The sequence below is a fragment of the Nannospalax galili genome, unplaced genomic scaffold (genome assembly GCF_000622305.1).
Source record: "Nannospalax galili isolate Female #2095 unplaced genomic scaffold, S.galili_v1.0 scaffold885, whole genome shotgun sequence".
In the NCBI taxonomy this organism is placed as follows: domain Eukaryota; kingdom Metazoa; phylum Chordata; class Mammalia; order Rodentia; family Spalacidae; genus Nannospalax; species Nannospalax galili.
Window position 1 is genome coordinate 877,253 of NW_008354025.1, and position 17,338 is coordinate 894,590.

Sequence of the window (17,338 nt, forward strand, 5' to 3'; positions counted from 1 at the left end):
AAGTCCATCAAATACTTGGTAAGCAATTAATATGTCATGCATAAAAAGCATTAAGATGTTATAAAATTAATTGAAAATTACTAATGTTTTGGAGGGTGATGCTTATAATTCTAAGTGAGAGAAACTCAAATAGCTATCACCTAAACTCTAAGAATGTTAGTATTTACTTAAGAAGTCCAAAGAAACTGGTCGTGAGTCTATTCGAGGAGTGCAGTGATAGCCTCAGAATACTGGGCCCTTTTTATCTTGACATTGCAATTCTTGGCTTATCACCTTTGTGTTCTTGAGCTTATTGCCATATAGGAAAAAAAAAAAAAAACTTCTCAGAGAGGAGGCTGGGGATAGCCTCTGCTCTGAAAAAATGCCTCCTCATAATCTTTTCTAGGCAAACATCTTTCCAGAGGCCTTCCAGCACACTTCTACTTGTAGCTAACTAGCCAAAGTTGAGTTCTATGGCATCTCTAGGATGTAGGCAAGAGCAGTCTTAGAAATAAATGCTGACTGAAATGGTTTATTCCATGATTAAACCATTATGAAGATGATGTAAGAAGATCTACATTACAAAAAATCAAGACTTTTAGTGGCTTAGTGTAAATTCAGGGAAATCAAATTATAAGAACGTTTCTGAGAATGTTATTGGCCATCCTGGGATTACAAGGTTGTAGGACTTATTCAGACAGATGACTCATCACTTCACAGTCAACTTTATAATAACTGATGAATACAATTATCTTTTCTATTTTTAAAATATTTTATTTATTATTTTTATGTGTATGAGTGTATTGCCTGTATGTAAGTGAGTGCACCCGTGTCGTGCAATGCCGCGGAGGTCAGAAGAGGGCTTTGGATTCCCCTGGAACTGGAGTTAAGGATGGTTCCCAGCCGCCATGTGGGTGCTGAGAATCGAACCCGGGTCCTCTGCAAAAGCAGTCAGTGCTCTTAACCGCTGAGCCATCTCTCCAGCCCCTAATTTTTATAAATCAGAATAGGCTGTATCTTTATTGCAAAACTTTTTTTCTTCTTTTCAGGAATCTTATCCAAAGAAGAGAAATTACACTATGGAAATCGTACCACCTGCTACTCTGGACACATTTCCTTCAGAAAATGAGAACTTTCTCTGTGACCTCATGGACACAGCCGTGACAAAGAAACCTTGCTCTTTAGAAATAGCAAGGGCACCTTCACCAAGAACTGGTAATATTTCCTACTCACAATTGGGAAGTTCAATGTGCATGCTTACATCAATGAAGATGCCTCGTTAATATTTTTATTTCATACTATATTATCAACATGAAAGTAACCTACACTAGTCCCAGTAATCAGTTTTCATTTTCAGTAAGTACAGGTAAGCCATGAGTTTTGACATGAAATCTCTGAATGGGTAAGAGCTCTTCATGGAAATGGTTCTGCCTTGATGAAGCTACATGGAAGGATTTTAATCGTTAGATTCCTAGGTCAGATATGATGCTTTGGGTCTGTAGAACTTCATAACTGATTTGGTAGGAAGAATCTTTCATATAGACCTTTTGTAATCCTATTTGTTTCTAAATTATCAAAATATATTTAGCTACATAGTTTATTTTCTGTCTTTTATGGCATTTTCAGATCCATTATTTCATTTATTTATTTATTATAAACCATGAGCAAGGCAAGACAAAAATATTGTCCCCATTTTACTGCTAAGGAAAGTAGAGCTGTGTCTTATTTAAGACAAATAAATGGTTGGGCCTGTGACTGAATGTAGATTTTTTTTTTTTGCTGCCATTGTATTAGTGCTTTGTCATTTTACCAAACACTTTAAGAAGAAGAATGCAGGAGGAGAGATTCGAGTGAATAATTAGTATATTCAGTTATAAAGGGTTATAGGAAAGTTCAAAAGAAAGGCTCTTTGGGGTAGGAGGAGGGCTGGGACTCTATTGCTGCTTATTTTTGAATGGAAACAAACAATAAGACCCTAGGAAATAAGAAAGAAGAAAATGACTGTGGAAAATACAGGAGACTCTTCAAATATGATAACACAGTAGGAAGGCAAGCAAGAGAGGGATTTACTCATTCATTTTAGGATGAGTATGAGTAAAGTTAAGAGGTTGGGAGAATTTTCTGATGGAGCAAGATATTGAAGATAAAGAATCAAAAGAAAGAAGAGAGGGATAGAAGTTATGAGATAATCTGAGAAAACTCAGTTCCTTAGTCAGAGACGAGAAGAAGGGAATATCAGTACAGATACATCTGTTATACTGTCAACTGGATTCATATCTGCATGGGACTGGGGGTCTACTTCAGAGTAGAGTGCTTTTCAAGTATGTGCAAGGCTCCTGATTCAGGCCCCAATGTGTGGGGTGAAAAGGCACTGGCTAAAAGGAAGAGTTAGAGAAGGGTTGGTGTAAAGCTCAGAAAAGCCATCAGAGATAACAGGTTATACAACTTCACAGAGATGATCAAATGGGCCTTGAGCAGTACTGAGGCATGGGCATTGTATGGTCATAAATATATGGAAGAAAGACATTTTGGATAAGGTAAAAACATAGTGATGAAAACAGTTAAAATGTATGAAGTATTTATTATGCATTCTATGTGTTTTGTATGTATTATTTAATGTAATTCTTATGATGCTCTGAGATATTAATATTATCCCCACTTTAAAGATGAGGAAATTCGGGTTAGAGAGATGCTCAGCAGTTAAAAGTACTGGATGCTCTTGCAGAGGATCCAGGTCAAATCCCAGAACCCACGTGGTAGCAAACAAGCATCAGTAATTCTAGTTCCAAGGGGTCCCAATGCCCTTTTCTGACCTCCATGGACATTGCATGACAGAGGTGCACTTACATACAAGCAGCATAACGCTCATACACATTCAATAAATAAATAAAAGATGAAGAAACTAAGGTATTGAAACATTAGGTAGCCTTACAAGATTACATGTTAATAAGAGATGGATCTGGGCTTTGCCTTGAGTGGTCCAACTTGCTGTAGTGATACCTTATGTCAGGGAATGAGGTGAAGTAGAAATTGGGAGCAAAGAACTAACTCTTAAGAAGTGTGGAGGTCAGATGGAAGTCCTCATATGCTAATAAAAAAATCAGAAAAAATATAGAGGTATCATAAAGATCACATGAGCAGCAGATTGTTAGATGCAGGTAGCCTAGTGAGTAATTCATACACCATCATAGGGAACATGTATGCTCATCCCAAACAATGGAAGTGGGTGAAAATACAACCTTTTCCATAAGAAAGGTAACAGGGGACTCAGTGGATTCAAGGGGAATGAGCCATAGACAGAGGAAGATGGAAAGAATGCTTGTGTAAAACAGTAAAGGAGTTTTAACTAGGGCATAGGCATAGAGGGATGTCAGGAGCGATGGAGGAAAGGATGGATGAGTGGAAGGATGCCTTCAGTTTATCCATCAGTCAAAATCTAATAAATTCCCTTGATGTGCCAGCAGCATTCTGAATGCTTACGGACCCTGGCATGATCAAGACTGTGCCCAGGTGACAATTGATTAGGCTCCAGTTGATTCCTGCTGAAAGCAGCAATGCTGAATAAAAAATATTGAGAAGGAAAACTTCTTAAAAGCATCAATGCTGACAGAAAAATAATATAAACGGAATCACATCTAAATTCGGAGCCCCCTTTTTAATCAGTGCATTAATAGAAATAATGAGATCTAAATACGGATGTCAGGGGCGGGGGGACCCAGTAGAGCAGTAGAGCCATATTGTCCTAAGGAATTTGCTGAACCTGCTGTTGAGCTTTGGTGTGTAAAGAGGGGAATTTAGACACAGAGAACATCCCCCTGTGCCTGTCTATCATGAGGATTCTAATATAAACTCCTCCCATAGACTTGGATTCCAAGGGCTGTACCTTTAAAGTAATTAGAGACAACCGTGCCTCATATCACACACCCAAAGTCTTCAAAGAAAGATGATTTGTTGTGAGCAAAACAGGAGAAAAAGAGTCCTGCTAAATTAATACTACAAAGTAGCCCTTTATATAGATTAGTACCCCAAATTCAAATTATATAGACAAAAAATAAATGAATTTAGTTAAAAGCAATACCTTCAGGTACCAAGCCAAAACAATTGTAACCTAAGTAATACCTTCAAGTAATTTTCCTATTGAAATTATAACTTGAAAATAATTAAACCTGTGGGAGAGGGAGCCCCAATATAACCCATAGAAACATGGACAAATAGATACATACCTAGAAAGAATTCATATATTGGAATTGTCAGATATGGAGTATAAAATGACCATGATATAGCAAAAAAAAAAAGTTCTGAGGCAATTTCAGGGAAATGGAGGCTTTAAAGAAATCACTTTGTATATTTGAGAGGAATAAGAAGCTTCTAGAACTGAGGAAAATAATACAATATACGAATTCAAAATTTAAAGCTCAGTGGATGGATGTCATAACAAATCTGATTCAGGTGAAGAAAGTTTTAGTGAATGAGAAATGGGGACAAAAGAGAAATTTCAGAATACTGGGTAGAAAGACAAAGGTTAAAATAGAAGCTGACACACTTGGGGTATACATACTGAGAATTTCTTGCATGTTTGATCACAGTTTCAGAGTTTGGGATGTAATATATTTGGAGAGTTAGAATCCTAAATAATCCAATCCTGAACTTATAATGTGGCTGATGAGTGAACAGTGACATTTATTAGATTATATAGTAAGTAATAATATGATGATTCACAAAGACTGCTTTGGAAGCAGAATGAAAGAGCAGTTAACTTCACCTAGAGCTTAAGGAACAGTTTATAAAGAGATAATGCTTGAGTTGTATATCAGTTGCTATTAACAAGACACTATGCTGGCACTGATATCAGCAATTTATTTTACTCATAATTCTACAAGTCTAGCAGGGTTCATTTTGTAAGGACCAAGTTTCTGCCACATTGTATCAGCTGAGACTGGAAATGGAGGACCACCTTTATCTTTTTCTGTGCTAGGAACTGAACCCAGGCCATTGCACATGCAAAGTAACTACTCTGAGTTATATCTCCAGCCCACAGAGAATCACTGGTATCAAGGCTTATTAGGAGATGGAGATGGGGTCTAGACAGATAGATACTGGCAAGAGTTGAACTTGAAGTTTACCTAAAGCTATGGCATGGGACCATTTTTCCTTCTGTGAGGCACCTGTTTCTGGGTAAATTACCTGCTGCATTCTGGTAATGTGCATCCCCCTGCCCCACCACACCCATGCAATGGACACTGTATCCCTTTTTATTTTGTTACCATTTTGTACTCTGGAAACCTGGGGCACAAGCACTACCAGGTGTCTGATTCGGACTCTCTTCCTGGCCTATGGGAAGCTATCATTGAAGTGTGTGCTCAGACTTGTTCTTTGTGAATATTCTGAGTGGCTCTTCGAAGAAGACTGTGGAGAGAAGAACCCCTGCTCCCAGCTTCCAGGAATAAGTTCTTACTTTCAAGCCTTTACCAGTTACTTTCACACAGCTCTTTAGGCCCCCACAGATTCTCTCCTTGGGCTTTTAGGCTATCGTAGTCACTTGTTTTCAGGTTCCCCAGCTTCTGCCTGCTGACCAGTCACAAGTTAACACCACATGTTTTAGATTTTCTAATAGAGCACCCCACTCCCAACTGTCAGTGTCTCTTCTGGTTATTGATTGCTACGTAATAAACCAACCTTAACACTTAGTTAAACAACCAAAACAAAAGAAAACAAAATACTTCAGCCATTTATTTTGCTTATAAATCTGCAATTCTAGGAGAACTCAACAGGGGTAACCTGCTGCTGTTCCAAGTAATTTATGCTGGGGCATCTTGACTGGACACTATAGTAGGATCTGTGTATAAGAACCAATCTTGGGCCAGGTGCGGTGGCTCAAATGTATAATCCTAGCACCTAGGAGGATGAGGCAGGGGAGGCCAGTTTGGGCAACATAGTGAGTTCTAGGCTATAGTGTGAGACACTGTCTCAAACAAAATAAACTTTAAACGAACCAACAAATCCCATCGTACATATCTGCCATGGCCTCCTTAGACTTCCTCATGGTATGTGCTTGGGTTCCAAGAACAAACACCCTAAGAGGCCATTGCAGAAGCTGTAACCCCTTCCATGGCTTTGCCTTGACAGGCAATATCATTTCTCCTATAATAAAGCGCCTGCCTGGACTTAAGTGGAGGGAATTTACTTCCTCCTCCCCTTGAGGAAAGTGTGCTAAGTGTGTTACAATATAAGAAGATAAAATTCTTGTAGCTGTTTTTGGAAGTCTCGAACTCCAACACTTGGGTTGTTAATGCTGTTATTTTTTTAAGGTGAAATAAGAGTTAATTTACAAGGATATATATTCTCCCCATGGTCTTTGACCACTTGGGTTTAGTGTAGAAGAATCCAGTTTTCCCAGTTGACCCAGCTGAGTTCATTAAGATTTGTAGTCCGCACTTGAGGCTGAGTTTCTGAATTCTGCCAGTAAGGAGTCCAGAATTAAAATGGAAATTATATATTTTTTAATTATAGGAATAGGAATGACTATAGATTCTTGGCAGGGAGCCCCACAGAATTGCCTTATATAAGTACAGTAGGTGGTAGGACACAGTTTCAGCATAGCTCTATCTTTTCTGGCTAGGATAGGAAGTAGTTTGCAAGCTCCCTCTCCCCTTTTATTCAGTTATCCTGTATCTTTAGGTTTTCTGTGAATCCTATTGCTTCCCCATCTGTCACTGCTATGAGTTCTTTATGATTCATATTTAGCTTTGCACCATTTCAACATGACCAGTTGATGGAGTTGATGAACTTAGGGGAGCTATAGTCCTTTCTTGGAGCTAATGATGCATTCACTTTGCTATTGCAAAGGCAAGACTTGTAGATGTAGAGGCAACTCCTCATGCAGATGAGTCTCAAACTGAATGGAGTAGGTAACTGCCACACAGCTCCTCATCCATGCAGTGAAACATTTATTGTGTACCTCTGGTGTTCTAGGAATGATGCTAAATGTTTCAGAGGGAACAAAGTTAAGATACAGTTCTAAAAACTAGGAAATTAGAAGGATAGTAAGTGCTATGAGCAAAGTAAGCCAAGTGCTCCAGGAGGGCAGGATGGGAGGGATGTGAGGAATGGCATCTCTAGCAGATGCTGTTGACCTCAGCCTCAAAGAAGTAAGGGTTAGACAGATAAATGTGGGATGTATGGCACTCTTGGCAAGGGGCAGTGCTTGCAGAGATTCAGCTGCATGGAAGAATGGAATGTATTCAGTCTAATGACATAGAGCATAAGACGCTACTGAAGTAGAATGTATAGTAAACAAGAAGAGACATACACAAGTTTAGATGTCATCCAACAGCAGAAGAGAACCACTCCCAGACCTGAAGTGGGAATGTGGCAGCATAAGGTATTTGCTTTAGAATGATTAGTATGAAGCAAAGTGGGGATTATATTGGATGAAAGTGAGGTTGGAAGCAGGAAAACTGTTTAGCAGATCAGTGTGTGTCCTGATTAGGGTTGATTGTCAACTTGACAGAGCCTAGAATTAACTGAGAAGAGAAGCCTCAACTGAGGTATTTCCTAGATCAGATCAGATTGTGTGTGTGTGTGTGTGTGTGTGTGTGTGTGTGGTGTCTTGATTATTAATTTCAGGTGGGCCCATCCCACTGTGGGTGTGCTGGATAGCTTTAGTGTCAACTTGACACACCTGGGTTGAGGGAGCCTCAATTGGGGAATTGCCTTCATAGGACTGGCCTGTGGCCATGTCCATAGGACACCTTCTTGATTGTTGAGTGATGTGGGAGGGTCCAGCCCACTGTGGGTGGTACCACCCCTGGGCAGGTGGGCCTGTGTTGCATATGAAAGCAGACTGAGCAGGGGCCAGGGGAGTAAGCCAGTAAGCAGAGTTCCTCCATGGCCTGTGCTCCAGCTCCTACTTCCAGGTTCCTGCCCTGAGTTCCTACCTTGGGCTCCCTGATGAACTGTGACCTGGGAGATGTAAGCTGAATAAACCCTTTCCTCCCAAGTTGGTATTGGTCAGAGTGTTTTGTCTAGGACAGTGGGCAACACCATTCCTAGGCAGGTGGTCTTTTATTGCATAATAAAGCTAGATGTATTAGTTAATTTTCTGCTGCTGTGGTAAAATGCCATGACTAAGGCTTTTAGAAGGAAGAGTTTATTTGAGCTTATGTTCCAGAGGGAGTCCATAATGGCAGAAGAGGCATTACAGCAGAGCTGGCCTGAGCAGAAAGCCAAGTGATCACATCTTCAAGCAGGCACAGGAAGCAGACAGCAACTATAAATCCAGCAAGGCTTAAGAACTTTCAAAGCATGCCTCCAGCGACATGCTTCCTCTAACAAGGCCTCACCTCCTAAAACCTCCCCCAAACAGCACCACCAAATGGGAACAAAATGTTCAAATATTTGGAGCCTGTGGGGGACATTTTCATTCAAACCACCATACTACCTAAGCTTAAGAGGTCACTGAGCCAGAGAGCCAACCAGCAGGTATCATTCTTCCATGGTTTCTGCTTCAATCTCCTGCCTTGAGTTCCTGTCTTGACTTCCCTCAGGGATGGACTGTGACCTGGAAGTGTAAGATGAAATAAATCGTTTCTTCCCCAAGGTGCTTTTATTCAGAATGCAATCTTAGCAAGGGATGATCACAGCCAAACACAAATTTTTTAACTTACTCAAATACTAGGATTTTTTTTGCTTTTTTTTTTTTTGTCACTGAATTATGTGATTCTCTAGCATCAACTCTGGAGATGACAACATATGATAATGTGGCATCACAATGTCAAAGGGTTAGACATGTCTGCCAGAAAGCCAGTATGACTGGTGTTTTCATAGAAGGGGGAAATTTGGAAGGGGAGACAATGTAAAGCAACACAGGGCCAGCTACAAGTCAAGCAGAGAGGCCTGAGCACCCATCCCTCACAGCCCTCACAGGAAACCTGTTCTGGAGAAGCCTCAACTTTAAACCTGTAGCCAATAGACCTAAAGAAATGATTTGTTGTTGTTTTTGTTTAAGCCATGCTTACAGTACTATGTTAGAGCAGTCCTATGAAGACAATGTTGGGACTTACAGTTGAGCACACATATTTAAGACATAGGAAAGAAGGGCAAAATAGGCTGCTTGAGTCTGCATATAGATCAGCTCCTGCCTGGAATGCTTATGTAGGGGGCTAAGCAGCCTCTTGGTTATAACTGGCACTGTCATTCGTAAATATAACATACATCTTCTCAAAACATCAGTTAAGTGTGCATGTTGGTTCCCTTTCTGTATTTGTTTTTTCTGTTTATTAACTAAATAAGCCTTGAACAAAATAGATCGTATCCTGACCACAACACACAAAATTACTATATCTACTAGTTTAATTTGAATATGAAAGTGAATTATTAGCTAATCTTTGTTCAACCAGATTTTGTAATTCAACTAACAAAATGATACATTCTTTGCAAAAGCATTTTACTAGTGCACATTTCTCAGGGAGCATGGATGATGGTACTGGTCTCTTTAAATAAGAATTGCTAAAGCTCCTGCTTCTGTAAGCCACTATTAAATTATTTGTTTCCCCTGAATCACAGGACCATATGTGTTGATGGTGGTGACTCAGTGACATAAATGAATAAATAAAGGAATTAATGAATGAATTATCTTTAAAGAAAAATGGTTATAATGTCAGTAAAAGCCTTTATGAGATAATCAGATACCATCAAACATGATGTTTTATTATCTGCCTTTCATTTAATTTTATCCTTCACAGGGGAATTTTTCCATTTTATGGTAACTAAGCAACCTGTTATTTTGAATCACTTAGTGCAGGCTTTGCACAGTATGGATGCTCAATAAATCCATTTTGATTAATGAGCAATTTATATCAACACTAGCAAAGACTGTTCCAATCCTGTTGAGAGAGAATGGATGATCTCTGATAAAAAGGACACATTCAATAGCTACAAGCCAGGATAGTGGGGTCTTGGTTACCTCTGTTCAATTTGCTAATGTGCTTATTGGACCATGGTCAGCCTGAAATGGAAATGTCACCTGCGAATAATCCTCCACACCTCACTACACACTTTCCTGACATCTGAAATAGGCAGGCCTGTGACAGTGAGGAGATTTTGTAACTTATTTGTAGCTATATATATTTTTGAGATAGTGAAACTTCCTTAATTCTAATGCCAAAATTTTGAAATGAAAGAATTCCGACTGGACCAGGACAAATGTTTATCTCTGCTAAGCAAGTGAGCAGTGTCAACATGATTTCTGTGGGTATGTTTAACTCATTTAAAAGAGCAAACTATTTTTAAGGCCCTTGGAAACATTCTTTTACATACAAATATTGGCCTTTCTGATAAGAACCATTTTTATCAAACAGCAATTATTTATCTGGTATTTGCTGTGTGCTCAGTGCTTTCTTAGCCATTTATTAAAGCAGATATCTACACAGTAAATTGGTAACTCCATGCTGGTTGGAGGGGAACAGGGAGAAAACCAGGACACCTCTACTGCGGGTGAAATCCTGGTCCTTCAGCCACGTCCTTTGATCCATATGGACGCTGTGACAAGGCAGCTATCTGTTTGTTCACATTGATTGAAGTTTGCTGTATTTGGAAAACAGTACTCTAAACTAAAAGAAAATTGTATTTCCTGTGCCTGAAGTCAGTTTCACCTGTACTGGATTAACATAAATCATAGATTAAGACTTCTGAAAATACAATGGACTCTTGCTAATTGAAGATGTGTGTCTCTTCTGGACATGAATTTCTCAATGCTGTTGGACTATGATAGTAATGAGATAAACATTCATTAACTCATAAATTCATGCTTAAAATTTAAGCAGACACACTGCCTCACATTCTACTGTTTCTCACCTTAAGATTTCAGGTACTTGCTCTTCTTTGTCTCCTTTCAGTAGCTGATCTCATATTTTAATTCATAAAACATATTAGCCCCCCACCACACACACCCCTGTAATCTCAGAATGGGGGAGCTGGAGGTGGGAGAATCAAGACTTCAAGGTCAGCCTGAGCTACATGAGACTATGTCTCAAAAAGACAAGAGAAAAAATGAGAGAGAGAGAGAGAGAGAGAGAGAGAGAGAAGAGAAGGAAGGCATGTGAATTTCATCAAATTCTTTTAAAAGGAGGAGGAGGCAAGTGCCCTAAAACCTTCCCATTGATTTCCCTTCCCATTAATATAGTTGGGGGTTCCCTCTTGCAGATAGCTCTGTTCTCTAAGTTCCACGCCTCTGCCTTCTTAAGAATTTGATCCTCATTCTTCTTCCCTTCTGTATGTTTATATATCTATATGCAAAATATCTATAGTATTATTGTATATTAAGTATTATCTATAGTACACACCTGAACACACATACACACATATAGTTCTGGGGGATCTAATATAGGGCCTTCCTTGCACATACCAATCATGCCATATATCACTATGATACCCCCCCCACACCTAGCCATTGTATTTTAATTATTTTCTGCTGGACATCTTCATCAATATTTAAATTTGTTTTGAAAAACATCATCAACCAGAACACCTAACAAAGCAGCCAAATGACAAAAATTTTCTGATGCCCTTGATATCCAGTTACTCCAAGCTCTTAGGGTGTTTATTTTCTTTCTTCACTTTCACTCCTTGGCCTACCATAGCCAGGTTTTGTCCCTCTGTTGAGATGACTTTCTGCCATAACAATGATCTTGATACCACAAAATCCAAAAGATGCTTCTTAATTCTCTTTTTTTTTTTAACATCTTAAGCTGTATAGGATGGTGACCCCCTCCATCATGACAGCTTTTCCTCTCTTTGCTGTCCAGGTCAGATTTTCATCCATTTTCAACATTTCTGTTTTGACAGCTGATACTTTTCTACATAGCTTTAAATTTTCACTTCCTCTAACTTCAAAGTCTTCCCCATTCTTCTTTCTTTTCTTTCTTCCCAAGTGATTTTATAAATGGTGTGGCTTTTGTTACAATCAGTGTGAAGATTTCCAAGTATTTATCTGTAGTTATAGGTGCTTCTCTTAATTTAAAACTATCCACCCATCTATCCCCCACCCACCTACTTTTCATTGAATATCTACGTTTTATGTCTCAAAGGCAAATTAGCCCTAATATATCAAAATGAAACTCTCTTACCTTTTCCCCAAATCATGTTTATTTTTGTAGTTTCCTTATTTAATGAAGGAATTAAACATCTACCCAACCATAGCAACCTGAGTGCCACTTTCATTAACCCTTGTATTCAAATCACCAGGTATTGTGACTTTGTTTTTAGGTCTTTTTTGGTCTTTTTGAGACAGTGTCTCCCTGTAGCCCCAGCTGTCCTGGAACTCACTATGTAGACCAGGCTGTACTGTGACTTTTTAAAAAATATTTGTTATTTTAATTTTTTTATGTCTATGAGTGTATTGCCTCCATGTATGTAAGTACACTTGTGCCGTGCAATGCCTGTGGAGGTCAGAAAAAGACATTGGATCCTCTAGAACTGGAGTTACTGAAGGTTGTTAGATGCCATGTGGGTGCTAGGAATTGAACCCAGGTCCTCTGCAAGAGCAATCAGTACTCTTAAACACTGAGCCGTATCTCCAGCCCCAGGTCTTGTGATTTTTAAGTGGCATAGGTAATAGGATACTTCTGTACCTTAGGTCTAGCTGTCCCTCAAATCTTGATTCTTTAGTCTTTATCGTTGGTGTTCAATCTTATGGATTATGTTAACAACCTCAGGTTGTCTTATTTGCCTTCTTAAGTTTATTATTCATGTTACAGCCAACATAATTATAAAAAGGACAGACCTTTTTTCATCACTTCCCCAATTAAAGCCTTACTGGTTTTCCACAGCTTTTAGAAAAATGACCCAAATCCTTCATAAGGAGCTCACTGTTTGGTTGTTGTTAGGTTTCCCTCACCCCAGTCTCTATTTCTTTGACCTTCTTCCTGATCAGTTTCTCCTTGCTCATACTGGCCTTCTAATTACTTTAGGTTTTGGGCAGGAGTGTCTCAGTCTATAGGCCCTCACATGCCTGCTCCTATACTGTCTGTTTTTCCACTCTTTAAGTAGGTAGCTCATGGACTTCTGCAGGGATCCACATGTTCCTGTGTCCCAGAAGAAATGCAGGCATCTCCATTTTCTACTCTTCCAATGCCTTCTAATATTTTTCCCTTGATAAGCCTTTCGTTGATCAATATGTTTCATGAGTCTTGGTTGTCGACTACATGTGTCACCTAGTACTGGGTATCTCCCAGGTGTATGTTCTCTATGCCTGCCCAGATGTGCAACTCTGCAGTAGCCTCCATCTGTTGCAAAAAGAGGCTTCTTTGATGAGTGCTGTATGGTCTGTTTGTAGCTCTAAGGGAGGTCTCTTCTATCTCACACTGTGTTCGTTTCCAAGCAGCTCCTAAATACACATATGCATTCGTGTTCAGATACCGTACATGCATTTCTCATAGGGTTTCTAGGGCATCACTTTTCCCTCTAGGTTTCCTCGCCCCCAAGATTCACTCATCTCTACTCTTTTTTTTCTGCCATCTGGCTTCCCTCCTCCCTCCCTTCCTAGTCACAGTGCCCCCAATATATATACATAGAATATATATATATAAAATATGTGCCCATATACATAATATATATTATATATTGGTTATTTTAGAGTTTCAGCCATCTGATTTGTATTGTTCAAAATATTGCCACTGCTTCTACAAAAATTACTGCCTCAATTCAAATTATGGAAAAAAATAGGTAATGTTTTTGAATATTTATGTAGTTGACCTTGAAACTAAACTAGTTTGCAAGATAGTATTCTCATTCTTATATTAGAGATAAGGGAATTGAGTCAGAAAAAGGGTTAGAGCTTGCTATAAAAGGAGAATGGTAGAATTTGAACTTTTTGCTCACATTCTTAATCACATTCAAAATTAATTAATTGTTCACTTAATGAAGCCTGAAGTTTTGAGGTTTTTTAAGTGTGATATTACAAATCTTGATTTATTTACTTTTCAGAGAAAATGGGAAGCTTTGAGAACTTGTTTACTGGTTTGTCAGACAAAGCTACGTTGTGGCCAACTGTGGAGTGGTTCTAGGAAATGTTCTAATCAATCTAAAATAAGTCAGTCCCCAGGCCCTGTGCTTTTTTTAAAAGTGGAATAGGTGATAGGATAATTCTGTACATTTGTGTCTAAGTGTCCTTCAAATCTACTTGCTTCTCTTTGTCTATATCATTACCATTTACTCGGAATCTATCAATATCCTCCAATTCTGCATACATACTACCAGCTGAGCTATAGCCCCAGCCCTAAAAGAATGTTTTCAAGTAATAATTATGTAGATTCTCACCATGGTACCCTTCAGTAAACACCTGGTGAGTGAAGGAATGCATAGTTATCATCTGATATCATGGGAAGAGACCAGGAAGATGCCACATGATAGTACTGTATGGCAGAACCACATGTGTTGTTTTTGTTTACATATTTTTCATATTGCCAAAATTTTCTCCAGCAAACACATATTACTTTTATAATAATTAGAGAATAACTAAGAATAACTTATTCATCTAGAAGATCAGACTAGATTATGCCAAAAACAGCTGACGTCTATCTAATTCATGTTAAATACGTACATTATTTCCTTTGCTGAAGGAAGTAAAATATACTGAGAGTAGATATGTCCCATAAAACACTGAAATTTCAGCAATAATGCTTCATCTATTAAAGATACCAGTTTTAACTACTGGTTTTTGCTTATACTGCAGAATATTTAAATTTATTTTATACATAAACACAAAGATTATGCATGCTAATTTGGTACCTTATGGTTTTTAGTGTGCATATCCAGCATGTAATTAGATTAAATATATCTTATCTCCTCAAGCATTTGTCACTTTTCCGTGGTAAAACATTCAGAATGCTTTCTTCTAGCTTCTTGAGATACATGCTGTACTATCTATAGAGTATCTTGAGAATATTTTAATTTTGATGATCTTGTTTGGTATGCTGGTTGAAACCTTGATAAGAGTTATTTTCACTGCTCCTAAAAGAGGTAATATCATTATAGCCATGAGAATTTACAGTTGCATAATTTCAGTCCATTCTAATGATTAAGCTGTTACTTCATGGCATTACTCTTATTAATTTTGCTCTGCCTAGCAGTTGCTGCATGTTGGAAATAGTATTATCCTGAAAATACAATCTTACAGCAGTCTTTCAGAAGGCTTGCTATCCTATATTTAACACATTCTTTCCTTCCCTACGTTGTCTGGACCTGCCAGATACTTCTGCAAGCTCACTAATTTGTTTTATATTCTTTTGCATAGACGCTCTGTCATTGATGTCACGTTACACTGAGACTACCCGTTCTCTCTTTAGATACTCCTACACTCTAATTAACAGACGTTAACAAAATTAACTGACACACAGCTGCAGTCACACTATACATTTAAAAGTAACCATTTGTATCAGTTTAATTGTATTCAAGATGCTATCTAGTATATTACATTTTACATTCATATCAGAATATAAAGTTTAGGAAACCTATTGTAGGTTACTCTTCTGCTAATATCTCAGAGACAGGTTTTTTTTTTTTTTTTTTTTTTTTTTTTTTTTTTTTTTCAAGGTTGACCTTAAACTTCCTCTGTAGCCAAGGATGAACTTGAATTGCTGATCCTCCTGCCTCCACCCCCCAAGTGCTAGAATTATAGGCATGCAACACCACATCAGGTTTGTATACTGCTGGGGATGGAACTTGGGACTTTGGGCATGCCCGCAAGCACTGTGCCCACTGAGCTACATACCCAAGACTCCTGGGTGTCTGCTTCTTTAGGGTATGTAACCAAGAGTGAAATTGCTGAGTTTCAGGCCTTAATAGATCCTGGTAAAGCCATTTCCTTTGTGGTTAGACCATAGTAAGCTCTCACTTGCACCATATGATGGGTTCTTTTTTTTCATTTCTTTTTATTTTTACTTCATTGTCAGTACTTTAGTGTCAATGCTGTCTGACCATACAAGTTAACTTTGAAAAGAATTCACATTAGTACTGGAAACCTAGTTGAAAACCAACCCCAGAGTGCTGTTGCTTTGAACCCTTTATTGAGTTTAAAAGGCGTGCGCCACCACGCCCGGCTGGTTTTTCTTTCTTTCTTTCTTTTTTTTAAATAGGGAAAAGGCAAAAGGAGTTTTTCTTTAGTATTAATATTGGCTTTGAATATTTTAGAAAATAGAGAATTAAAAGCATTTTATCATTTAAACTTTCAAGAATTAATGTACAACATGTTTACAGATTTATCAACTCATATTTATCATTACATATAATATCACAGCAGAGAAAAATAAATGAGTAGCTTGTTGAAAGGGATGAGCATTGAAAAGAAACCTTGCATTAAGGAATTGCTGTCACTCCATATATGATTCATACGTCTTCCTTGGTGTTTCCTCTTGTTGTTTCGACTGGTGTCTTTTCATATTGCCATTCATTCATTCATCATAAGCATTTACTAAGGACTTTGCCCCCAAGTTTGATAGATGTATAAGACACAAAGAAAAAGACAACAAATAAAACAATAGATGTTTTAGCTGGAATACATGGCATACAAGAATAGATGCAAGAGGCATTCAAGTAGACCACTATTGCATCCCCAACTACATGTTTTACTGCTGAACATGGCTACATCCATTCTCTGTGGGGGTCCCGTTCCTCTATTTATACAAAGAACCCAGAGGAAAACACCACATCGCTTAATCACAGGGGGTTTCTATCCCTTTAATTTCTATAGAACCATTCAACTTATTACCAATAGAATATTGTCTTCTGTGTCTCTGACTTTTCATAAAGAAAAGCAGAAAATAATGGAATGCTAAAAGCTATGCCATGAACAGAGCAGTGAAGTAGGTGAGTAGTTCACTTTGAAGATAAACTGACATTAAATTGCAGGTTATCTATGGGGATCCTGTTAGGGTTCCAAACAGCAGCAGTTTCCCCCCTCCCCAACAGGGACCTCACCTTGACCTTTGAAGTCAAGGGAAACAAACTCTGCTGAGAAGCAGCCTGCCTTTCCTCTGATCTCCAAAATAAGATAAGCAGATTCTACCTGATAACCAGAGATTTTAGAAGTTGTTTATCACAACAGCTTTTCTCTTATCTTAAGAGGGAAAAAGTAAACACTTCCAGACCCTAATCCTACCTGCTTTTCCTGCTTCCCCCTCCCTGATTTCTCCCCCAAACATTCCCCCCTTCCACACCCTAAAGCCCCCATATATAAAGTCCCAGCTCACAACCCGTGGGCTGACATCTTTCCCTGACATCTTTCCTTTCCTTGACATCTTTCCCTCCCTGACCTTCCCTGACATCTTTCCCTTCCCTGCCCTTCCCTGACATCTTTCCCTTC

The 17,338-nt window shown here is 38.6% G+C and overlaps 1 protein-coding gene across 1 annotated transcript in view; it reads left to right on the forward strand.

The window, feature by feature from the left end:
• The window catches only part of LOC103748507 (ankyrin repeat and sterile alpha motif domain-containing protein 1B), a gene marked incomplete at its 3' end in the record, with an annotated part of 501,190 nt that overhangs the window by 426,524 nt on the left and 57,328 nt on the right, over positions 1–17,338 (forward strand). The window contains exon 10 of the mRNA XM_008851154.1: positions 1,029–1,194. Within this exon, the coding sequence (XP_008849376.1) occupies positions 1,029–1,194 (166 nt within the window). The remainder of the gene's footprint in view (positions 1–1,028; positions 1,195–17,338) is intronic.